General features: G+C 40.6%; 1 protein-coding gene across 2 annotated transcripts; it reads left to right on the plus strand.

Annotated features, from left to right (window-relative positions):
- Positions 1 to 272: 272 nt before the first annotated feature.
- top2b (DNA topoisomerase II beta) lies at positions 273 to 24,664 on the plus strand. 2 transcript variants are annotated; one of them, XM_023345023.1, is made up of 37 exons: positions 273 to 796; positions 2,927 to 3,022; positions 3,625 to 3,789; positions 4,328 to 4,418; positions 6,536 to 6,599; positions 7,484 to 7,629; positions 7,953 to 8,050; positions 9,185 to 9,397; positions 9,594 to 9,767; positions 9,840 to 9,941; positions 10,061 to 10,198; positions 10,285 to 10,423; positions 10,533 to 10,690; positions 11,893 to 12,018; positions 12,103 to 12,213; positions 12,296 to 12,401; positions 12,483 to 12,592; positions 13,430 to 13,522; positions 13,615 to 13,729; positions 13,809 to 13,930; positions 14,296 to 14,444; positions 14,986 to 15,217; positions 16,083 to 16,217; positions 16,399 to 16,599; positions 16,696 to 16,891; positions 16,971 to 17,062; positions 17,167 to 17,322; positions 19,827 to 19,910; positions 20,271 to 20,465; positions 20,542 to 20,659; positions 20,743 to 20,901; positions 21,553 to 21,760; positions 21,846 to 21,928; positions 22,625 to 22,720; positions 22,797 to 22,937; positions 23,013 to 23,098; positions 24,187 to 24,664. In XM_023345023.1, the coding sequence occupies exons 2-37, from the start codon at positions 2,996 to 2,998 to the stop codon at positions 24,352 to 24,354; spliced, it is 4,797 nt and encodes a 1,598-aa protein (XP_023200791.1). In that variant the 5' UTR covers positions 273 to 796; positions 2,927 to 2,995; the 3' UTR covers positions 24,355 to 24,664. The 2 variants fall into 2 exon arrangements, with proteins under 2 accessions (XP_023200791.1, XP_005804541.1); XM_005804484.3 differs by lacking the exon at positions 2,927 to 3,022.
- The last annotated feature ends 1,229 nt before the right edge of the window (positions 24,665 to 25,893 follow it).

The raw sequence follows: 25,893 nt of genomic DNA on the forward strand, positions 1-25,893 counted from the left end.
GGAGAAAGACATTGCTATAAATTAAAGATAAATTTAAGGTCGTCAGTGCCGATATAAAATTTACTATCACTGTATTCCTTCAAACTGTTTTACTTCCCCAAAGTCAAAAGTTCGTAGAAGTCGAAACACCGTGTATCATAAGCTCGGCATTTTGTCGCCATCTTGCGTTGAGAAAAGAGCAGCGTTTAACTTAAGCAAAGAGTTCCTATTGGTTAAAATACCGGTGCTTTTGAAAAGCGAGCATGTGATTGGTTAGTTTCCCTGCAAGACGATTTGCCGTCTGTGTTGCAGATGGCGGAGCCGGACATCGGGCGCTTCTGTTAGCTAAAATGCGTTTTTATTATTAAATGAAACAAATATTTAATGAACTGTTTTCCCGAGGCTTTTAGTGAATGTAATATTTTATTACTCATCGCGTGTATGTGAAATTTGACACCTATTTAAGTCGTTTGTTTTGTACAGTATTTATTATTGAGCCTTGAGCCCGGTTAGCATCTTTGTTGAAAGTTTAGGCCTACGGTACCACCGCTGGTCGATTTTAACAATAGCTGCGATAAGCTGCGCTTCTTTGCTTGTTTTGATTCATTCCCGGGATTGGGTTTCAAGCTGCAGAAGAAAAGAGTATGGATGATACACAAGTTTTTGTATCTTTTAGCATGTAATACCCTTGCAAAGTTGACGGGCTTTTAATTTGACTGGAGCTGAAGACATTTTGCGAGCTGCATCATAAACAAATTAAGGATCACAAAGGAAGATGTCCAACGGCGCCGCAGGAAACGGGGGGCTGGCTTGGATGGTAAGTTAGTTCAGGATTAGACCAACGTAGAAACTTAGAATATTTTTCTGTTTTGTGTTTTTACGTTTAGAAGTTTTACTATAACCTAACGCTGGCTCACTCTGAGCTGAAAATTGCGTTTAAATGTCCAAGGCAGTCCGAGTTCTCCCACTGTCCCCTGCCCGGCTTCTGTGTCCGTTTAAAGGTCTAACCTGGACCCCACAGGCCGGAGCCGAGTAACATTAAATACCATGGATGTTTGGGGGGGTTTGCCGAGCTAACTACAAATGTAATCCAAGTATAGTAGAGGCAGTGAGGATAACATAAGAAGCTGAAGTTAGGTTCCGATTCACCACCGGTATAAAAAGCTTTCTAACTGCCTTTTGGGTTTTCTGGAATATTGTTTTTGTTCGCATCAGTTCAAAATCTAAAGCATTCTGAACTAGTGTCGGATTCTTTCTGACATAGTTTGCCTTTTTTAATACTTTTACTCGTTTCGAAAACACTAAGAAGAGCAGTAGTTTTTGGCATTTAAGCCACTTTAGATGAGGTTTTGTCTGAAAATCCTAAACTGGGCCAGAGGACTAACTTAGGCGGTAGCATTAGCATTTTTTCCATTTTTTAAAGTCTTTGCTTTAATGAACGCATGTTTTGCTTTGTACTCTATTTGAAACTCATAGGCCCATACCAGGTGAACTGTATTCATATTTTTTAATTTCTATGAAAGTAAACAATACTCAACTATTTCAAAATTCTGAACTTATAGTAAATTTTTGGGGAACAACATTGAGCTACTCCTCAAGGGAAGTATTAAACCTACTACTATTCATGTATAGAACTACCTATTAATGTATTACAATTTGTATTAGAATAATTTTCACGTAGTGGATAGTGTACCCAAACTGGTAATCTGTGAAAGCCTTGATATTTTTGGAACCCAAAATATTTTTAAAAACATTTATGGAAATCTGTACTGTAAAGAAAAAAAAATATTTTAAGGCAGTAAGAGGGTTGTGGGTTTGGGGTCTTTCTGCATGGAGTTTTCACATTCTCCTTGTGCATGCATGGATTCTCTTGGGGTACTCCTGCTTCCTGACTGAGATTAATTGGTGTCTCTAAATTGTTCGTAGAAAACAATTTAGAGATGTTTTTGTGTGTGTGTGTGTGTGTGTGGGCGTGTGCGCGTGTGTGTATCATTGTTTGCCCTGCAATGGACTAGAGACCTGTCCAGGGTGTCTCCTGCCTTTTGCCCAAGTGCTTTAGTGGGGATCAGCGGGTATAGATGATGGATGGGTGGGTGGGGTCCAGGACTACTGTTACCAAGTTACCCACCTTAAATGCGATCTAGCATGACAACTGTAATTTTATGTATTTGTTTGTATTATTATTAAAAACTTATATCCAAGTCCTGGATTGGTCTACAATTAGGACATAAATCCTAAGATACATATTTTTTTCTGAAATTGAAAACATTTTTTCTGTAAGTCTAGAGAAATGTTATTTAAATGCTTTATAACAATCAGAATAATCCCATCCAATATTTGGACACTCAAAGTTACTGCATGTTACAAGATGAACTCTGTACCAGGTGGTTTTGTCAATAAAGGCATTGAAATGGAACATTTTCTTCTTTTTAACTCCTGAAGATAATGTTTCCCAAATCACAAACTGTAATAAGATAGTTGTTTAAAAAAAAAAGACCAGTTCTGGTCAGTTCAGGTATTTTAGATTTTAATCTCAAACATACCCCAAAATAATAAAGATTTCCTAATGGTAGTGAAGCTGCGCTTTACCCCAGTGCTGAATTAGATCCTACCTTCAGTGTCTTCAGCTGAACGGTGAATTGTTGTTGATTTATTACAATTTAATTGTCATTAGTGGAACACCATATGTGCTATGATCTTTGCATTTAAGCAGTGTTTGAATTGATGCTGTTGCTTTTAATCTCTGCAATACTTGAAGCCTCATGTAGCAGCTCTACATCTGGGAAATCACTCTTAGGTTATTTTATTCTCTTTTTCATACCCAAAAACAGCCTGTTTGTTGTGAAGACAAATCATATTTTGCAGACCATTTATCACAATCTAGATAGTGATACTTGAAAGAAAAAGAAAAAAAAAAAACATCAATCCATTGTCTATACCTGCTTAGCTGTGAAGCGTCGCAGAACGTGGCTAGTGCCTTTCTCCAGCGCTCTTTGGACGAGAGGTGTGGGACACCATGGACAGGAAGCCAGTCCACCAAACGGTAACACAGATACACACACAGCCACTGCTAAAGGCCATATTCAGTTCAGGAAATGAAATGTTGTCATAACACTGATATCATTCAAGTATCTTGAAAGAATGATTGTAGATGGTGATGCTGTGGGCAGGAAAGATCTCCAGTAGCAGTCAGTTTTGCAACCAATCTGAAGAGGCCTTTGACTGAAGACTGCTGCTGACCGTCTCATTACCTTATGACATGCTAACAGCTCAACATCCAGGAAGCAGAGACAGTATTCCACAGCAGCATGTCCTGGATGACTCCAGCTCTTCTGCTCCTGCTGCTCCTCTTTAAATCTCCTTCTGGCTGTTTTGTTACACAGCTGGGCAGACAGAAGTAACCTCAGATGCTTTTTATTTTTTTAATGGACTTTGGGAGCGGGAGGAAGCAGGAGCACCAGGGGAGGACCCTGGTATGTCCAGAGGGAACAGGCAGACTTCATACAGAAGGAGTCTGTATGGAGTCAGACTCCACACAGTTGATAGTTATCAAAGTCAATTTCTACCTTTATTCTAGTTTGTTCGTCTGGTTTAGAAATATTTACAGTATTTAAATCCTCTGTGTTCTGATAATGTGTTAAACAGGAGGCTGCTAATGGCAGAGGAGACATTGGAAAGATTGATGGAGGGAAGAAAGAGAAGGCCGGCTCCAAGCTGTCTGTGGAGCGAGTGTACCAGAAGAAGACTCCTCTGGAGCACATCCTTCTGCGTCCTGACACATATGTCGGCTCCCTGGAGCCCGTCACTCAGGTGAGCTGCTGATGCTCTGCTTTTTCACTGGCTGTCAGAGTGATGCTGTCACCGCCTCTGAACCAATCAGGGCCCTCAGAAAATTAAGATCAAAACAACGAAAAGGCTAGCAGCAAGCTATTCTTCTCCTGTCCTTTTTTCCCCCTCAGAGTTACAAATTCCCAAACTACCCTCCCACCCCCACACACAAACACACTCACACACCATGTGTTTCATTTCAGAATATTTCTGACTTTTCAAGAAGGAAATTTCGTGTAATGTCTATTAAGCAGTTTTTTTTAAAGCAATTTACTGTATCATGCTGGCATATAAAAAATGAGCAAATAATGCAAAAGGTTCTGTGATGGTTGGCTATTTAACAGAGTCGTATCTCTCAGGTTCATTTGTCAGTTTTAGGTAGTAAAACCTGATTATGAGAAATTGTGTCAATTCACCTTAAACTGTTCCTTTCCGCAGTCGCTGCATATGAACACAGTTGACTCTTTGAGTTAGATGTTTTCTGTTTCTTTTTATTCATTTAACCTTTGAACTTTTTCAGCAAATGTGGGTGTTTGATGAAGATGTCGGAATGAACCAGAGGGAAATCACCTACGTTCCTGGACTCTACAAAATCTTTGATGAAATTCTTGGTAAGAGAATCTGAGTTTAGAGTTACCCTCTCAAACTCAAACTCTGTTTACTTTTACCTGCCAGCTTTTATCTAGTCTGTCATTTGAATTGCACAGCTCAACAACATGAACAATGGATGAAATTAAGCCTGTTGCAATAAGCAATTAATCACATGACAAATTAAAATGAGCTGGATAATTTCCATTCTTACAATTATTATTCTTTTGAAGATCAGTTTTGTTTACAGGCATCACAATCCATTTTATTTAGGATTCCGGTTTTGTGTGGTTTTTATTTTAATTTTATTAATTGTTTTTAAGTGGTGCTTCTTATTTTGTATATTTAAAATATATTTCAGTTCCAGTGTTAAGAGTTCTTTACAAAATTAAACTTTATTAATTTTTGAGGGGGTAAACTCTCATTATTAGGCCATTGTCAATATTTTACTTGAAAATGTTGTCAAAACAATAATATTATTGTTTATTGCAATAATTACTGGCACAATTTATCGTCCAGTAAAATTTGTTATTGTCACAGGTCTAGGTGGAATTGATGTTATTGCCAATTTAAACATTGTGTTCGTTTGGATTTTTATTGTTGAATATCATTTTCACTGTGAAATGATCTCAGGTTTATGACTAGAACAGTGAGTCTTAGTATCAGCTGCAGCTGTTTAATTTTCCCACGCCTCAGAAGTGATTCAACGTGGAAATCCTTTTAAAAGTAGCTGCAGTTTCCTTCCTGTGGACTTTAAAATGACTGTGGATAAGTTCTAAAGTGTGACAGAGTGCTCAGGTACGGTTTTATTGCTGAGAATCACTGGTTTTATTTCAGCCATGAAAAAACCTCAGCAGCTGTTGGAACCCTCACAAAGCAGCTGGGCTAATTGAAAGTTTCAGGCAGAGTTCACATAAACATTTGAGCTACACAGACGAGGAAGTGTCTCACACCGGACATTTTACAGATGCAGAGAGCAAGTTACTCACATGGCTCAGCTGTGTTTCTAATTAATTGAGGACATTGTAGTGATCTCTTAACATTTGAATATTTTACAATATATTTTAAACACAGAGAATTTTATATATAAATATATGACAGTTTCTGCTGTTATGTTTACAACTCAGGGGTCTTATTAACAGAATATTTTCCACTTTTGATCATCCTTAGCGCAGAAGCAGCTGGAAGATGTTAAAGCTGAAAACAAGAGAAGTAACCCTACTTACCCAAACGGTGGTCTGAAAACAAAAGCAGTAAAACCTTAATTAAAATAATATGTGTGGCTTAATTCAGCCTGGAGCCTCTAATTAGAGTTAGTCAGACACAATGTCCATGGACTCGGTCCGGGTCGGCTTAGAGTTTTTAGGTCCGATCTAATCTCTAGCTCGCATTTCTCCTCCAGTCGCTATCCAGCAGGATGCTGTGAATAAAAGAACGTCAATGTGATTTCTTTTTTTAACAATGATAAACATTTTCTACCATGAGCTTTGGACAGTCACTATGTTCTGACATAGACTAAATCCTGGTGAATTCATCAGAGTCTAACATTTGTTGACAACAAATGTTGGAATGCGTTCCAAACATTGTATTGCTGTTTATTTGGCACACACAGGCGCTGTGATGAGGGCATCTTTTCTGTATATCATCCGATCCATACAGGATTTACTTAAGCAATGTTGTGACAAGTTGTTCTGGAAAAGACCTAACAATGTTTGAGCTGGCATCCACTACAAACTTCGGTCTCTGTTTGGTTAAAGTGAATTCTTGAAAGGTTTGAAAGCACATGTGAATGCTAAGCAGACCACAGGGCATTCTGGGTAAATACAACCAAAACAAACATGTGAGCCTAGCGCTAACAGGTAAAATGGCTCATGGTTTTTTTTATCAAATACAAAAGAGAAATCCTCCAACCGCTAAAATCTGACACCACTCCGTTTTTTGTTTACATGTCGTGAAGAAGGAAGTTGCGCTCAGTGTCGTCTCCAAAGGTTTTCATGTCATTTCCTTCAGTGGTTCTTGGTGCAGCGCCACCACAGGCGAGTGGGGAAACAGGTTTTTCAAGAGGTTTGGTTGGTTTGACACAGAGCAGAGAGAAAGAGAACCACTCTACACTCTAAATGTTGTTTTCTTCCTCTGACAGTCAATGCAGCAGACAACAAACAAAGGGACAAGAACATGTCTACCATCAAGGTCAACATTGACCCGTGAGTATCTCCATTACTTTATTAACACAGGCGGCTTTGTGCCAGTAAGGGGGCAGATCTGTTTGTTGAAGAAAAACTGCTGCGCCATCTGTCATCAGCTGTACTCTCTGGTCAGTAGCTGTATTACTGTTGCTGCTGTGCCAGGTGTGTCCTCATCTGATTCTTGAGCTGCCTGATGAATAATCTCATTACACCTGCCTCATCCTGGTCTCTGCAGCTGACGTGCTTACACAGAGATGATGATAATGATGCTAATGCTTCTTTTCTACTTTTCCAAGCCTGGATGGTGGATGTGAACACTTGGATCATATTTAAATTGTCTTTAATCTAGAAAAAAATGACCTTTTAATTTTATAGTAGTAATGTCTCCCTTTACCCAGAGACATTATGAACCGAATTATGAAAAGATTTGATCACTAACTACTCATCTTTCCATATTTGCCCTGCAGCCACAAGTTGACTGTAGGGATGGATGCTGAAATATTCTGGTTTTCTATCTCTGTGTGCTGCTTTTTTAGCTTCTGTTATAAAACAAAAGACAGGAAGATGATCTGAAGGTGCAGCAGATGCATTTGTTTAAGAATGCTCTTGTTTTAATTAAAACACTTTAAAAAGGTATTAAGGGCAATAAGGAGTTATCTTGTGAACTATGAATTTGTTAGATCCTACCCTGCTCACAATTTCCCCCTCCAGTCTGTTCTTTGTTCTCCATGTAAGGATTTGACTGCCGTAACGTTTTAAATGTTTCCACAACTTGCTGAATGAATCTCAGAACACTTTGTTTATGGTAGGCTATTGACCCGTGAGGGTAGGTTATTGTTACTATTATTAAAAGTGAAAGCCTGCAGTGGATGATTGAGTGATTTTTCTCCCATCTTCCCCAGTGAGTCCAACACCATCAGCATCTGGAACAACGGTAAAGGCATCCCTGTGGTGGAGCATAAGGATGAGAAGATGTATGTTCCAGCTCTCATTTTTGGCCACCTGCTCACCTCCAGCAACTATGATGATGATGAGAAGAAGGTCACAGGTAAAACATCAGTCAGTGCAGGGATGGTCCAGTCAAAGCAATTCTTTCATTAGTCAGTTCATCCAAATCCACCAAAGTTCTCAACTTTGTATAAATACTAAATATAAGGCTGCAACTCACAACAGCGATTTAATCTATTAATTATTCTGAGGATGAATTAATTAATGGCACACTAAAGATTTTTCATTATAGCATTTTTTATTCAAAATTATAAATACATCTTTGTTCCATTTTGTTTTTCTTGCCTTACTGCATGCATTACTAAGCTCAGCTGAGCCATGAAAGTTTAACTGGATCAATACTGACTGTTGGCCTGTGTCCAGGTGGAAGGAACGGCTACGGTGCTAAACTCTGCAACATCTTCAGTACCAAGTTCACAGTGGAAACTGCCTGCAAAGAGTACAGACACAGCTTCAAACAGGTGAGCTGGAGGGGAGAGAGCTCTGGTAATGTTAGCATCTAGAGGAGTGATGCCTTCACAGGCACACACACACACACACACACACACACCATCCCTAGTGAAGGAAAAACAGTCCTTGAAAATGAGTGTTAATCATAATCTATGTAATTACTATGTTCTCCAATAACATCACAATCTAATCTTTTTCAGAAATCATGCAACAGCAGTTAGTAGTAAGAAGTGATTTTAATTTTGTTTCAAAATGTAACTGTTGCAAAAATGCAGTAATTAGTTTCTTTAGGTAGTCGATGATAAAGCCAATCAGAGAGCAGAGTGAGATTTGGAGCAGTTCATCAAAACTTCTCTCCACAAACATTTGTTCACACAGTTTGGACTGGCAGTTTGTGGCCTTCAACCATCGTCACTTTGAAACAATCTGACATGAATGATTTTTAAGCAGACTCTGGACTCCACCGTTGCAGTGGATGGAGATGTTTCTCCCCAGACCTCAGGCCCAGTCTGGACATAGGAGGACCCGACCCGCTCAGGGTCAGGAGACGTAATCTAACATCCCACAAACAACAGCCTAGAGAGACTAAAATGTGAGAGTTTTTCTCTCAAATACCCATAAATGTCTTTAGCTGCTGTGACCAGAGCAACACCAGCAGGCTTTCAAACCTCAGTGAAAATACTGATTCATTTACAGGGTCTTGGTTGGTTGTTTGCCAATGTGGTCCTTGAATACTTTCATAATAGTTTGAATACTTTCTAGTTTTTCTGCTGTCATTATAAGACAGTTTAGTGTCTTAAAGACAATGTTTGATTTATCCCTTTATCTAATTTTAGCCCATTTTGAAGCAATATCTTCCCCAGTGACTTTTGATTTGTGAGTGAAGTAACTGCTGTTTTTGTAGGCGTGTGAAATGCTGTCAGATTTGAGGTAAGACTGTTCTTGTCCCAATTTGGTGGCAGCACAGCTGTGGGTGTCACGGGGTGTTTTCCTATCTATTTATGAGACATAGACAAACTTCACATTATAAGTCTAGGGTGTGTAAGAACTGTGCACATTGATGTGTATGCAGGTTTAACATGCTGTGTGTCAAAGTTGTTTGCAGAAACAACAGGTGTGTTACAGTGTGTGTGACCTCTCTTCAGACATGGCAGAACAATATGACCAAGACATCTGACCCCAAGATCAAATTCTTTGACGGAGAAGACTTCACCTGTGTGACGTTCCAGCCAGATCTATCCAAGTTCAAGATGGACAAGCTGGACAAAGATATCGTAGCCCTTCTCACCCGCAGAGCGTATGATGTAGCCGGCTCCTGCAAAGGAGTTAAAGTCTCACTGAATGGCAAGAAGCTACCTGTAAGTGTACCTGTAATGTAGATACCTCTCTAGATCTCTCTTTCACCACATCTATCCATCCAATGATTTAATGATGTTGTTTTTTCCTGCTTAGCTGACTATATGTATTCACAACCCAAGTAGTCCTTCCTTTCCATTTGTGAGAGCAGCAGACGTTTGATGATGTGCGCTCTATCTATCCTCTCGTTCGTTAAAGGTGAACGGTTTCCGCAGCTATGTGGATATGTACGTAAAGGACAAACTGGATGAGACGGGCGTTCCCCTGAAGGTGATCAATGAAACTGTGAATGAACGCTGGGAAGTTTGCCTCACCATGAGCGAGAAGGGCTTCCAGCAGATCAGCTTTGTGAACAGCATCGCCACAACAAAGGTATGGACATGTCAGACAGAGAAGTGGAAAATTTAAGAAAAGATGGATTAACGCTGCGACTGTGTGTTTCAGGGCGGCAGACACATCGACTACGTAGTGGAGCAGATTGTGGGGAAGCTTATCGAAGTGGTGAAGAAGAAGAACAAGGCTGGAGTGTCAGTCAAACCTTTCCAGGTGGCTCTACTTTAGAGATTTAAGATCTTTAAAATTGTCTTCCCAATTATTTTAAAGGCATATCATTGGGAAGATTTGCCTTTAAACCAGTTTAACCTCTGTTTTTATTTGGCTATCAGGTGAAGAACCACATCTGGGTTTTTGTGAACGCACTGATTGAGAATCCAACGTTCGACTCTCAGACCAAAGAGAACATGACTCTGCAGACCAAGAACTTTGGCTCCAAGTGTCCTCTGTCTGACAAGTTCATACGAGCTGTAAGGATCGTTTGACTTAGTTTCAGCTCCACAGGCTTCTGATTCATGGTTTAGAGCTTGAAACGCCTCGCCTTTGTCGCCCATAGGCCACCAACTGTGGGATCGTGGAGAGCATACTGAACTGGGTGAAGTTCAAAGCTCAGACACAGCTGAACAAGAAGTGTTCATCTGTGAAGTACAGCAAGATCAAAGGCATCCCCAAGCTGGATGACGCCAACGATGCAGGTGTGGTTTCTGGAACGATCCACTGTCGTCTTTAACCGATCCAGCTGCATGGCTTCAAGTCCCACATCTTTCCTCTGTATTAATTCATGTCGGTGTGTGTTGTTTGTAGGTGGCAAACACTCCTCTGAATGCACTCTGATCCTCACTGAGGGAGACTCGGCCAAGTCCCTGGCCGTGTCCGGTCTGGGAGTCATCGGTCGGGACCGCTACGGAGTTTTCCCACTGAGAGGCAAGATCCTGAACGTTCGAGAAGCGACTCACAAACAGGTGGGGGGCCCAGTGGGGACGCCTGCAGAATAAAACCTAGAGTGAATCATGTTCAGTGGCCAATAAGCTGGGAAAGGCCTGGTGAATTGTTTGGTAAAATGGTCAAAATCATTGGGAAAGTATCACCTTTAAAAAACATCCTGAAAAGGAAAATACAACAGAAGTTTAAAGGTAAATAAAATAGCCATACGAAAGTAAAATCATATGTTTTCACAGAAGGCGTCCAACTGACCTGGAACAAAAAAAGACACCAAACACAGAAGGTTCACTGTGATATGCAGCACATTGGATCATAATTGATACATTGGAAATAACAGCAAAGTCTGCCCAAGGTTATCCAAGAGCTGCTAGCATTAAAACAGTTGGGATTCCTCCTGGTGTTGGCCTGAGCTGCTTTTCTTTTTTTATTATAAAACATTTATTGTAGGAAACTGAGATAAATAAGTCAGAGATTTTTACTGTCAGGATTTCATAGAATTTTGACAAAGTTTCAAGCCTTTTTCTGAATAGCAAGATAATGTACTTTTCTGACCTGCCATGTGATTTCTTATTACCTTTTTTTTTTTTAGCTGTTCCAGCCTATTTTGTGCTTCATAAACACCAATATTCAAACTAGCATCCCATCAATAAATTCTTCAGTGACCAGTTCTAGTATTTACAATGTTTCTGGACATGTAGTAAATAGTTAAGGTATTGATTTCTAACATTGTCTGCTGTTCCCCTTGGTAGTAGGGAGCGTATCGTTTATCATTTAATGTGAACAGCACTTATCACATGAGTGTTAATTTGTTTGTTTCAACAAATTTTGATTGATTAAAAAAAATAAAAATACAGTTATCAGAAATATTATTTTTGCTATTTCTACATTGTTTGTTCCAGAAGAGCGTCGATAAACATCAGTAAAATTGACACCAAGATTAAGTGTAGCTTCTGTAAAGAGGCATAGTGCATCTTAGTGACATAAATCACATTTCTTTAAGTGAATGGTGTCCTGAAGAAGCCTGTCTCAAATGAAAAGGTTCCTCAATATTTTTGTGTTTGTGGCGCTATGAATGCTGTCATGCGGTTACCTAAAAATGAAGTAATAAATAGCTCTTCAAAATAGAATAACAAAGAAACCATCTTGAACCTTAAGTGTAAAGAATTTGAATAGATAAAAATGCTGTAGTATTTGGAATGACTTTTTTTTTTCTGTTGACCAGATAATGGAAAACGCAGAGATAAACAACATCATCAAAATCGTTGGGTTGCAGTACAAGAAGAGCTACGATGACCCAGAGTCTCTGAGGACGCTGCGCTACGGCAGGATCATGATCATGACTGACCAGGTGACTTTCCCCTGGACCTTACTGCTGCTGCTAGAAGGCTAACACCAGCTCTGCAAGTCATAACAACATGTTGTCTTCTGATAGGACCAAGATGGCTCCCACATCAAGGGTCTACTCATTAACTTCTTCCACCACAACTGGCCCTCCTTGCTGAAGCACACATTCCTGGAGCAGTTCATCACTCCTCTAGTGAAAGTAAGATGTTTATGGATGTCATGATGATCTTCAGAGCATGTTAGCAGCTCATGCAGGTGAATGAAGGCTTTCTGCTCTGCAGGCGACCAAAAACAAACAGGAGCTGGCCTTCTACAGCCTCCCAGAGTTTGAAGAGTGGAAGAAACAAACAGAGAATTTTAAAACCTGGCATATAAAGTACTACAAAGGTTTGTTACCTTTAACTCAGTACCCAAGCAAACAATTTTGTTTGATTGTGTTTTAATTTCATAATCCAACCCATGTTTCAGGTTTGGGAACAAGTACAAGCAAAGAGGCAAAGGAATACTTTGCAGACATGGAGAGGCATCGAATCACCTTCAGATACAACGGTGCTGAGGACGACGCTGCCATCACCCTGGTAAGTTTAACCTGACTGTCTACTGCTGCTACTGTGCAAAGAATAACCAGGCTGGTAAAAACTAGGGAGGCACTGACCCACTTTTCACTTCCAATAAGGATACAGATATCTGAGGTCTAGAATCGGCCGATGCAGAAAAACAGCTGAATTGACTTAAAACTCTACTCCTAATTCCACTGACTGAACAAACTAAAGTTGCTGTTTTTACGTTTGACAAGCTTGAGAAGCTACTGCTGGATTTAAGTGTGCTGTACTGCAGAGTTTTCAAATCAATATGTAAGTCTGAATTGACTTAAAACATTTCCTTTTTTAAATACAGACATAAACATACTGACTTGCAAATGTTTTGAATAACTCTGCACCAGTACAGCACATTTAAATAGACCTGTAGCTTCACAAGCTTGGTCAAATTTGTAAAAACAGCAACTCTAGTTTGTTCAGTTGATGTAATTGGTAGTATAACAGCCAATGGAAAATGAATAACAAAGAAACAGAAACTGACTAAATTAATAGGTAGGTTGACTACTTTGGTCAAATATATAAAAATAAACTGCAACAAACCTTCTTTCAAATGGTTCAGAAAATGCAATTAGTAATTCTAAATCTACTATAAGATAAATAATAAAGCATGACATCACCCAGAGCATGAAGCGTAGAATTGGACTGAATAGATCTGCCCTCATTTACCAGGCGTATTGTCACTGACACCTGATCTAGAACGTTTTTCACTACCTGGATCAATACAGATGTTGATATCAGATGGGTGCATCTCTAGTTAAAATCCAATAGGTGTTGTTGGTGAAAGCTAGCTAACCCTGTGGGTGACTGTGTGTCCAGGCCTTCAGTAAGAAGAAGACAGACGACAGGAAGGAGTGGCTGACCAACTTCATGGAGGACAGACGGCAGAGGAGGATGCACGGCCTGCCGGAGGTTGGCATCGTCCTTCAGCTGCTCTATGAGCTACACACACTCAGACACAGTATTAAAAACAAACTGGCTGTAACAATAATTCTCTTTTTCAGCAATACCTTTATGGAACTCAGGCCAAACATCTGTCGTACAATGACTTCATCAACAAGGAGCTGATTCTGTTCTCCAACTCAGACAATGAGCGGTCCATCCCATCCCTGGTCGACGGTTCGTCAGCGCTCTGCCTCTGAGCTTTAACACGATGTTAGGATCATGTGTGATGATCTGGACGTGTGTGTTGTTTTAGGCTTGAAACCGGGTCAGAGGAAGGTTCTGTTCACTTGCTTGAAGAGGAATGACAAGAGAGAAGTGAAGGTGGCCCAGCTGGCTGGTTCTGTGGCTGAGATGTCTGCCTACCATCATGGAGAGGTAGAGGCAACTCATGGAATGACAGGTTATGTTGTGAAGCATAATCCTGCTTCACATCAAACTTCAGTGTATTTGATTGGAATTTTAAGGCATAACTATGAAGAAGAAAGATGGTGAGCAGAGTGGGAGAACTGTCTTCCATGTTTCTGATGCTGCATACTTCTCTTGCCTTACATCTTCTTTAACATTTTTCGTCCTTAACGACAAGAGTTTTGGAGTTCACAACTCTTACCTTAGCTGAGCATCACTGCAGCTCTTGACTTTTCCTATTCACAGAAACATGAGCATGAGTCAGGAGCCATGACTAGCCTGTAGTCTGTAGTTGTGCTCAGTAAGTCAGCTTCTACTTCCTGTCTGCCTTGCAGCAAGCTCTCATGATGACCATCGTGAACTTAGCCCAGAACTTTGTGGGCAGCAACAACGTGAACATCCTGCAGCCTCTGGGTCAGTTTGGTACTCGCATCAATGGAGGCAAAGACGCTGCCAGCCCCCGTTACATCTTCACCATGCTCAGGTAAGGCAGACACTGTAGAATAATGGATTCATTACAGTAATTCTGATCTTTTTTATGTCCTGTTTGTTTATTAAAAGATCCATCACAAACACTTACCTGGTTGTAAAAATAAATATTCCATTATAGCAGAATGACTGCCTGGAATGCAAGATTTATTGGTTACAATGTTTTAGAAATTACATCAGTAATATGTTCTGTCTGTACTAGATCAGAGAGGGTTGGATGTGTTGGTTTCAAAGGTGTGAAATCAATAAATGCAGTATTACATCCATGCAATATTAATATAATATTTCACAATAATATTGCCATTCCATGATTTCTTAATATGGAGCAGTCCTAGTGCGTGTATCTTTGTTTAGTCACAGCCTTCATACTGATTGAGTCACTGAAGCTGGCTGGATTCATTACACTAGCAATACTTTAGTCAGTTATAGTAGTATTTTATTGAAATATTTTATTAAATGAGTTTTCTCCACATCCAGAAAGAGACTAGACATGTTCCTGCTCTTCCTGGTGTCCTAATCGTCTTTTCTCCCTCCAGCCCCCTGGCCAAGCTGTTGTTCCCATCGATGGATTTCAATCTGCTCAAGTTCCTGTACGATGACAACCAGAAGGTGGAGCCAGAGTGGTACATTCCCATCATCCCCATGGTGCTGGTGAACGGAGCTGAGGGCATCGGGACAGGCTGGGCCTGCAAGATCCCAAACTACGACCCCAGGGAGATCGTTAACAACATCAACAGAATGCTCAGCCACCAGGACCCCTTACCCATGGTAAAACTAAACAACACAATAGACAGAAAGAAACTACTTTTATTGTTTTTTTTAAGAGAAACCAGTGGACTTTGTCCAATGAAACTTCAAATGTGACTCCTGTCATTCAAAGCAGTTCAGGTCAGACAGATAAACTATATTAAGCATTTAATGACATCACAAGCTAAAAACCAACACTCTAGAAGATATCTTAGGATCTCTAGAATCTCCAAGTCCAGTAGTCTTGGGATGTTCTTATTTTAAATGTCAGTAGTAATGTGGAAATTGTTAATATGGTTCTTGAAAGTACCAATTATTATTTGTGTATTTTATTTTTTGTTGCATATTTTCCTCAAGATATTTGTATTTTTTCTGAAACAAATGTAAGCAAAATGCTCTGGACAAAAAACCAGGTAACTACAGTGTATCCTAGGTAACAGGCAACATATTGTCAGTTATTTTTTTCTTGATGGTTCTGTCAGGAAACATTGCTACTAGGTTTGCACCAATCGATTGGCCTTCATTTTTAAAATTTTGTGTGATCAGTGATCGACTGATTCTTAGATGTGAAGCCGATCTTATCTATACTGCAGAGGTCTGTAAATCAGTTCTGCTGTGAGAGAGGGCTGACTGACTGACTCCCCACCAGGTTACGGTTAACAACAGTTATCCATTGTTGTCAACTTACTAGCACTTCACACCCCTCTGACACTGTCAGTTATGGAAAAGATGGTTTTGGCCAAAATCAATATCAGCGGGTGAGACTTTTTAAAAATCAGTGCTCGGCCAGAAAACTCCGTTCAGTGTAGCTCTAGAAAAAAGACCATTTCTTCATCAGCTATTCCCAGATTAATACTTGTATGTGCTTGTTGTGTTGTGAACCCAGCTTCCCAGTTACAAAAACTTCAAAGGGCTGATCCATGAACTGGGCCACAACCAGTACCTGGTCAGTGGAGAAGTGTCTGTCATCGACAAAAACACTATCGAGATCACAGAGCTTCCCGTCCGGACCTGGACTCAGGTACAACCAGGCTTCCTTCAGCTCATGTTCCTGAACCAGGAAGTGTTTTTGTCCCTGTGTGTCATTTGATGGGTGGGTAGCAGAGTGGCTAGCCTTGCATGGTGGCTCCTGTGTGTTTAGTTGGTGGTGTGTGATTGATGTGTTCCTGCCAGTGACTGTGACCCGTCTATGATGCGTTCAGGCCTATAAAGAGTCTGTGCTGGAGCCCATGCTGCAGGGGACTGACAAGACTCCAGCTCTAATCTCTGACTACAAGGAGTATCACACAGACTCCACGGTGAAGTTTGTAGTGCGCATGTCTGAGGAGAAGCTGGCCCAGGCCGAGGCCGTCGGCCTCCACAAGGTCTTCAAGCTGCAGTCCAGCCTCACCTGTAACTCCATGGTAACCACGGCATCCCTGCCTTTCACAGACAGTTTCTTGCTTTATGATCCAGATGTCACATGATGCCCAACATTGTAATAATGTTGGTACTTCCAGGTGCTGTTTGACCACATGGGCTGTCTAAAGAGGTATGATTCAGTCCAAGACATCCTCAAGGAGTTCTTTGAGCTCCGTCTGCACTACTACAAACTGAGGAAGGACTGGTTGCTAGGCAGCCTGGGGGCCGAGGCCTCCAAACTCTCCAACCAGGCCCGCTTTGTGCTAGAGAAAATCGAAGGGAAAATCTCCATTGGTGAGCTATGTACTGTTGACTCAGTTAGAGCTCAGCTTTCTGAAAGGAGCTGATTCCATATCTTTTCTTTTCTCAACAGAAAATAAATCCAAGCGTGAACTCATCCGAATGTTGGTGCAGAAAGGTTACGAGTCAGATCCTGTTGCTGCTTGGTCCAAAGCTCAAGAGAAGGTACAGCAGAGCTCTAGAGTGACTCGTTCCTCTAGAGAGGTAGTAAACCAGATATTGGGTAACATTGAGGCGCTAGGTGATGGAATGCTGGACTTCTCTGATAGGCTCAGGAAGAAGATGCTCCTGATGGGAATGAGAGCGACAGCTCAGTGGATTCCAGCTCCACTTCAGGTCCCAACTTCAACTACATTCTCAACATGCCTCTGTGGTGCCTGACTAAGGAGAAGGTGGATGAGCTGCTCAAGCAGAGGGACCACAAGGTACTACTCCTCTTGCTCCTCCTCCTCGTTTTCCTCTGTCAGCTCATCTATGTTCCTTCATCAGATTAGTTATGACTTTATGGTTTTAATAGTTCTGCAGTTTTATCTTAGTTTCAAACTTATTTAGTTTTGACATCATTTTCAATTCAGTTTTCTTTTCATTAGCTCTTAACCATTTGTTTGCTAGTTTAGTTCAGATTTGACTTGCTTCCATTATAGCTTTTTGCAATGTCAGTAACATACCAGGGGAAAGACTGAAATAAAAATAAAGAAATCACAAACCATCACAACTTTTAAGACATGTTCAGGTTTCCCCCAGAAAACTTGCTAAGCCCGGTGGTTGGGGCGCCGAGGCGGTTTACCGGTGGTCCACCGTGTTTTTGTATTAAAAGATATTAAGTAGATAGGAAAAGTAAAAATATTACTGGGTAATTATATGTTACGGAAAGACATCGCCAGTGAAACAATATTTAAACCCACAACTAATCTTAAAAACAACAAATTAAAAAACACAATTAAAATTAATATTAATTATTTGCTCTTTTGTTTAATCCAAATTAAGTCAGCAGCTCCATAAGGCCTGTTATGGAGAGGCGCCAGCGGTGTGATTGGTCTGTGGTTCACAAACCACAGATACATAAATGTACATTTGTTTATTGAAATGATCAATACTGCTAAATTTGATTTAATGGTTTCAGCATACATCATTTAAAGATTTTAAATTGTTTATGTACCGTAATATTTTAAGGAGCTGGCAAGTGTACTTTGTAAAATTTCAAAGAACAGTATTCATAGTTAGATTGTTTTGTTACCATAGCAACAATCTGATGCTGTGCGTTTAATCTTTTAGTTTGAGCTCTGTTTGTTTACAAATAGAAATTAGTAAACTGAAATTATAATTTATTGCTTTTTAGGTTGGCCAATTAAACTATTCCCTTCTCCCAGATTTCACTAAATCTAACACAGAAGCTGTTAGAGAAGCTGATGCTGCGCAGAGATGCGCAACAAATGGGAGATTTAATTTAATGCTGCTACTGTGGCTTTAGTAGCTCTTCCGTTTGGTGACTGTTGAGTTTTTAACAAAGGAACACAGAAACTATTTTGGTTGGTCCAGTTTGTGGGACAACTTTCTCAGATCTCCATGCACATTAATTCTGTCTGACTAAGTGAACAAAGCATTTGATATGATTTGATGCTTCTTAACCGGAATAATAATAAAATAATATGAAACCACCGTGAAGCGTGACTACGAGGCGAGCGCGAAAGCTCCTCACCGAGTTGAACCTACATGACGAGGTTAGCCTGGTTCTTTAACCAATAACGGCCAACAGGGACCACATACATAAACTTTATCAGCAGAGACAGAGCCGGGCGCTGGGCAGCGTGTTGAGATGGAAAATCTGCACAAAATTCTTTATCCATAAATATAAATCATTCTCACTGCTCGCTCAACGCACCTCTGAAAGCGCCACCACAAGTTATTCCTGCAGTTCACATAGAGCTGCACAACCAGAGCTAACGCGGCGGGTTTTAAACTCTTACCCTAATCAAAAACTCTGGAAAGAAACATAATTCCTCACAGGGGGTTGATGTAAATATCCATACAGGTCAGCCTGTGTCCAGTTTGAGTGAAAGGAGGCGCGCGATCCGCACTGAGGTAAACTTAAGACATCCAGCTGCTGCAGCGCGCGAGGCAATACGCAGAGGCGCCAGCGGTGTGATTGGTCCGGTTTTAAATGCATAAAATATAAACCTAACTTCTATAAACATACCTTTTAGGCATAAATCTTCTCCGCCAGTGAAACGCTCAGAGCAACAGAGACGCTTGAAATCCGACTTAAAAAAAATAAAAACAAATAGCGGTTTTTCATTTATTATTATTTTCCTAAAAACATAAACAAGAAAAGGTTAGCTTGGTGGTGGGGCTCGTAAAGCATGGCGGGCTGCCAGGCCTATAATATGCTGGAGGAAACCCTGATGTTAATTTAGGACAAATGAACGACCATGTTAGTAACAAAAAAAACATCCAGCAGAGGATCTTTCAAAACTTCAGAAACCCCAACAGCAGCAAAGCTCTTTAGTGAGTTTTTAATGAAGACTTTAAGGTTGGTGGGATATTCCACTTTAATAAAGTCCCTCATATTTGATCTCACTTTTATCTAGACATTTATATTCACACTAATCCCAAATTGGACTTTGACGCTTTCTCCCAACATCTGCTGACATGATACTAGGTGTGGATGGAGCAACAGCAACATGGTTTACTTGATTTATATACTGCCATCTGCTGGCACAATGTGGAACAGCAAGATAAAAAAACAACTACCAGAAACTAGATTTGTTTCTAGTAGTAGGAAATGTTTTTCTTTTAGTTCTAGTTTTTGTTAGTTGCTAGTCATTAACTGTAATGGCCTTTTGTTAGATCTATTTGGTTTCAAAGAGAAATCTTCTTCTCTGACTGCTTAGCTGATCAGAGTTTGGGTGTGTTGTGTGTGTTTGTGCAGAGAAGTGAACTGAATGACCTGCAGAGGAAAAACTCTGAGGATCTATGGAAGGAGGACTTGGCCGTCTTCATCGAAGAGCTCGATGTAAGTTTTGTCTTCTGACCTTTTTTTCTAATTCTTAAACACAAACATTTAAATCTGTGCCTTTGTTGATTTTCATTATGTATCAGTAATCTGTTTTTAAGCTCCATTATCTCTGGTGTTTCTTTAGCTGACCCATTAAGTTTCACATGCCTGTTAGAAGCTAAATAACACTGGTTTATAGCCGCAAGTATTACATATCCTTTTGTGAAAAGACGACTTAAATATTTGTAATAAATATCTATGATAGGAAATTTGTGATCATTTTTAAAGAACCAATATTTTATCTGTGCTTTTAAAACAAGAACTGTAACTTGTCTTTTGTGTTAATAAAGTTTTTATTTTCTGTTTTTCCCTGGACAGAATGTTGAGAGCCAGGAGAGAGAGGAACAGAACGCAGGGAAGGCCATCAAGCTGGTGAAGGGCAAAGTGGGGAAGCCCAAAGTGAAGAAGATGAACCTGGAGGAGACGCTGCCCTCCCCGTTCGGCCGCAGGGTTGACCCGCCTACTCAGCCAATCAAGTCTGATGCTGCCAAGAAGCTGATCAAGAAGAAGAAGGTAACAACGCTGGTGTTGTCATGCAGACGTAAAAACATCTGCCGTCCAGGACGGTCACAGGCTGTTTTGTTGTCAGGGCGATTTGGATGCAGCTGTGAAGTTGGAGTTTGATGATGACGGCGACGGAGGAACTGGAGAGAACTCTGTAGCCAAACCCAAAGCTCCACGAGTCAAGAAGGAGAAGAAGGAGCCAGGTCAATACCAGAGCACCATATGGTGGGGAACTCCCTGTCTGGAGGAAGCGCTCTCACTCTCCTTCCTGTTTCCTATTGCTCAGGAGCTCCCAGAGTGAGGAAGCCTCCAACTCCCAAAGGAGTTTCAGCTAAGAAGGTGAAGAAGAGAAACCCCTGGTCTGATGATGAGTCCAAGTCAGAGAGCGACCTGGAGGACAACGAACCTGTCATACCCAGAGAGACCAAGTCTCAGAGGGCCACAGGTAAACAGCAGCAGGCTGCAGGAACAGGCTAACCACACCACAGAGAGCTGCACCTGAACACAACACCTGGTCTAATTTACTGTTTCCCTTCCATTTCAAAATGAAGAACTATTGCATAAAATCTCAATAAAACAGTAACAGTAGCCGGTTAGCTTAAAGTAGCATAAATTGGAATTACAAAAATACATTCATTCAATAGAAACAGCAATTTTGAAAATAGTTTATGAATAAGCCTGAATAAGACGTTGATTTCTCCTATTAATATATCTCATGTTAGTTTTTGCACACATTTCTAACAGACCGTCCAGTTGATGTGACAGCTAGACGGTCACATGGTGTGTGTCCTCAGTGTGTTTTAGCTCCACAGCTGCCTCCCCTTGTGTATTCTGTCATAGTAACACATGAAAGCTCCTGTGTTTTACCTCCAGTCAACATCGGCCAACTTTGTTATCATGACTGGCAGCGTTTGATCTTAATTCCCAGTGAGCACTTTGCTTTCAAATTGCCACCGGCCAAAAAAGAACCCATTAGCTTATGTCGGCTCCAACTGTCTGATGCAACCCTAATGCAACTGAAATAAAAAGAGCGCAACCACTGGAATCCATGGCAACTGTAATATGCTTTGACATGGACTCTGCTTTCATCCTCCAGCTTCCAAGCCAAAATACACATTTGACTTCTCCGAGGAGGAGGCGGACGAGGAGGAGAACGGAGACGACGACATGGCCTCGTCCCCGGTGAGGTCAGTCAGAGACGACTTCGGCTTCTCAGACACCAAGGACCGCGACAGCGACCAGAACGAAGACGAGGAGGAGGAGAACAACGAAGACTCCTTCTCTTCTCTCATAAAGAAGCCCATGTAAGATTTAGAAATTGGCTGCTGACGGATGACTCTTTCCTGTCCTGGTAAATCCTGCCAGCTAACCGTTTCTCCTCCTGTGAAGGCCTGCACCTGCAGCCAAGAAGAAGGAGAAACCCAACATCTTCTCCTCCAAGTCAGCCTTCTCTGATAAGAGCAATGACAGTGGTGAGTTCCAGCCAATGAGCAGCCTATCAGTCAATTGCGTAAATTAAAATCACAAACACAAGGAGGATGAGGTGGATTTTCAGCCGTATCAAAACAGAACTGCAGTGGAAACACTGTATTCACTTCGCACAAGTCACATGATCAACAGCTGGATGTTACTACTGGTGGAAACAACAAAGACAATGACAGGAAGTGATATTAAGATGATGGTTTGTTTTTGTTTTTTCGTTCAGTGTGCAACCAGTCCTGTGAAGCTTTCACAGCATCACAGTTCATACAAAGTTGTGTCGTTCCAACATGTTGAATCCATAAATCGTCTATAAAATCATCAACTACAATTTTCCCAAAATGCAGCACAAGTAGGCGGGGCTTGTTGCTCCAACGCCTGAATACCGACGTCTCCTCTGATTTGCTGATAGAAGATAAGCGCTAGCACCATGATGAATTATGAATATATCTCATATAACTGTTTACATCTGTCAGTGCCGTGGTTATTAATGACAAGTTAAAAAGTTAAAAACCACGTCATTCACTTTGGATTTTAATTTCATTTCTTATTTAATGTAAACACAACAAATGCAAACTTGTGTTTTTTCGACATTTGCAGAATGTAGACAAAGATTTGTGCACATTTGAGATGGAAGCGCAGCTACTGCTGCATGTTTGCTGACGTGTTGGACCCTGTTTGTTCTGCAGACGGCTCCAGGTCGGACAGCAACAATGACACCGGCCCAAAGTTCTCCACCTACTCCAGCAGCTCAGCGTTTGACAAAGCTTCTCCAGCAAAGAAAGGTAACATCTCAAAAGCATCCAGCAGAGGGCTCTGTAGCATTGTGTGCTGTGTGTGACATTTTATTTTTGTGTTCAGCTGCAGCTAAGAAGCCCTCTGATGCTCCCAAAGCTAAGAAACCAGCAGCACCTAAAGCAAAGAAACCAGATAAATCCATCTGGGACTCTGACTCTGATACCGGAGACACCAGCACCAAGAAGCCAGCACCAGCTCTCAAAGGTACTGGGTTTTTACGTTAATGTGGGCTGAAAACGTCACATTGTGAGGTCTGGTCACCATCTGGTGTGATTGCAGGTAAAGTTCGGGGGAAGAAGAGGAAGGGCTCTGGGTCTGAAGACGAGTACAGTCCGATGAAAAAAGCTCCAAAACCTGTGGGCAAAGTGAGTTTATGACATCACATGGCTACACTGTAGAAAACCACACTCACTGTCTGGTTGATGTCTTTAGATGTTGCTTCAGTATTTCTGCGTAATGTTCTTTCTTCATGATGCGTCTGGTTTGTTCCTCCTGCAGCAGAACAGGAAAGCTCTCTGGTCTGTTCCTCTACATGTAACCATGGTAATCATTAGGGTATAACCACATCTACAACTCCAACAAACTGATGTCTTTCTGTGCTTACTTATTGTCTGTAACTTCATTGCTCTTTATGGTTCCTAATGGAAATCCAAAAATGCTGCCAAACAAACTGGGACCCCAGTTTCTGCCCACAGAGAGCAGAAACATTGTGATGTTTTCACATCGCCATATCTGGGTCCACTCTGTAATTATGGAGAGTTTTGGAAGTGGTCCCTTAAAATAAATCTAGATATTCTGAATTAACCTATCAGAGGTTTCCAAAGCCATGGCATCATCATCTGGGCTCTATCAAATAGTGTATAGTCATAAGTTTTAATGCATATAAACGTATGACTTTGAAGAATCTAAAAACGTCTGTTTAAAAATTCTCTCTCATCAGCTGACAGTCCGATTCAGTGTTGGCCAGTAAAATATTGATGATATGTAAATATCTGCTTTCAACTGTATAAACACAAACAAGATGATCTTCTCAGCAATTGAACAGCTTCTTTATTAGTTTATAGCAGTGTACAGTCAAAATGTGATTAACAAAAGAAAAAACTACAGTCTAACTTAACACATCAGATCCTGGTCTTGTTGAGGAAAAATAACTAAAAAATCCTGCATAATTCAGGTTTAAAACGCAGTTTGGACACGGCCAACAATGCACAACTTTACATCACAGACATAATAACCAACAGATGAACATATCGTCTTTAAGATACTGAAGTTTCTTCAATTTGGCACTTCTATAAAAATGCAAGAGAGGGTTTCCAAATCTGTTAAAATGCAACAGATTGTTTCTTTATTGCATTTGTCAGTTATGTCAGTTTCTAAAGGACAAGACAACCTTCTCTGAAGAGCTCGTTGTTCTGCAGTTTTTTTTTAAAGTCCCAATGTTTTCACCGTGCAGAAGCCCCAGAAACCTCCGTCCGACGATGAGGATGAAGACGACGACGAAGACAACAGCCTGAGCACCGCGAAGGGCCCGTCCCGCGAGCGGCCGGGCCGGGCCAGGAAGGAGGTCAAGTACTACCACGACTCTGAAAACGAGGAAGACGACGACGACATGTTTGATTAAAGTCCATCCTGATCCACCCTGCTTGTTTGGAAGGTTCCTCCTCCTGTGTTCCCTCAGACTTTTGTACATTTCCTGTTTTATTTTTTCATTAATGGTGGCGTTAAATGATTTTTAATGTGTAGGTGTTTTACACTTTTTATTAATATACATATACAGGTTTGTTTTTTTACGCTCATTGAAATGTCGTGAAATTCGTCTGAAGCAGCTTTTAGGGGTTTAGAGCGCTGTTCTTTAGCACATTTTAACTGTTAAGATACTATGTAACTTTTTGAACATGAAGTTGAAAGTAAAGAATAAAATGTTCACAGTTCTGGTCTGACTTTTGACTCTGGTAAACAATGCTGACATGCAGGTGGTAAGCAGGAAATAGAGAGGACTAAGATAGCAGGGTTGTCGCCCCCTTGTGGTCATAGTGTTTACACTCGTTTTCTTCTTGTTGGCTGACCTAACTGTTGATGCCTAGTGGCAGTTTCAACAGTTAACAGCATCACTACATTATGATCATGATTGTTGAGCTCATTGTTGACGGATCGATCCGAAAATATTGGTAATATTGATCCCAAGACGGTCCATCTTAAATATTGATTTTCTTTTTTTTATCATAGTTTCTGAATTATGTAAAAAAAGAAAAAATGTTTTGATTTGCTCAGGTTCTTTTTTTCACTTCATTTATTTAGGACAAAAATGCACAATTTTTTTCTATTTTTTTTGTTTATTATGTTAATATGTTGACATTAAATTCAGTCCTAGGTTTTTACATAAACAGCTAAAAGGAAAAAAAAAACACATGAAGGTCAGACGTTTGACATATCAAACCTAAATAGTATTGGTACTGGTATCTGAATGCAGAAGATCTGTTTTCAAGTTTTGCCACAAATTCCCAGTTGGATTTAGGTCTGCGCTTTGACTAGACCTTTCTAACCTGGTTATATTTTGATCTTTAGTATTCTTCAGCTTTTTTTTCTAGGATTGTCTGTATTTAGCTCCACCCAGCTTCCCATCAACTCTGGCTAGCTTCACCCTTATGAGGAAATTCATATTTACAATATGCTGCTGCCACCACAACCATGTTTAACCACAGGTATGATATTTTGATCTGACCCAAACCCGTTGAATGGGCCTTATTTTTATACATGACCTCTTAAGTCATTCTTCCTGCCACTCTTGTACAACAACAACCTTTCTGAAATATGTTTTTTTTTCTCTGTGTTTATATTTCTCTTTGTGTGTGCAAACATCCAAACCCAGCAGCAGATCCAATCATGTTCCTCAACGCCAAACCCCACCTGGAGTGCTCCCACACTCAGAAACAAGAAGTTTAAAATAAATATATTTTATTACTTTGCAAGGACAGTTCATGGTAAAGTTAAACAGTACATGAACATAAAAAGCATATGTTATTATACAAACAAAGACAATATTTAATATGTAGGGCAGAATGTGTCGAAGCTCATGCCTTGGTTGGGTCACCCTGTAAGGAGGGGGCGGGGCTAACAGCTCCCTGCTCCCTGTGGAACTCATGTTCATGAAGAGATGAGC

The sequence above is a fragment of the Xiphophorus maculatus genome, chromosome 13, assembly GCF_002775205.1.
Source record: "Xiphophorus maculatus strain JP 163 A chromosome 13, X_maculatus-5.0-male, whole genome shotgun sequence".
Classification (NCBI taxonomy): Eukaryota; Metazoa; Chordata; class Actinopteri; order Cyprinodontiformes; family Poeciliidae; genus Xiphophorus; species Xiphophorus maculatus.

Excerpts from the sequence above, each read along its gene's own strand:
- top2b (XM_005804484.3), top strand. The coding sequence starts at position 755 with ATGTCCAACGGCGCCGCAGGAAACGGGGGGCTGGCTTGGATG. Across the intron at positions 4,419-6,535 it reads AATCTTTGATGAAATTCTTG|TCAATGCAGCAGACAACAAA; the intron begins GTAAGAGAATCT and ends TTCCTCTGACAG. Across the intron at positions 9,398-9,593 it reads TGAATGGCAAGAAGCTACCT|GTGAACGGTTTCCGCAGCTA; the intron begins GTAAGTGTACCT and ends CGTTCGTTAAAG.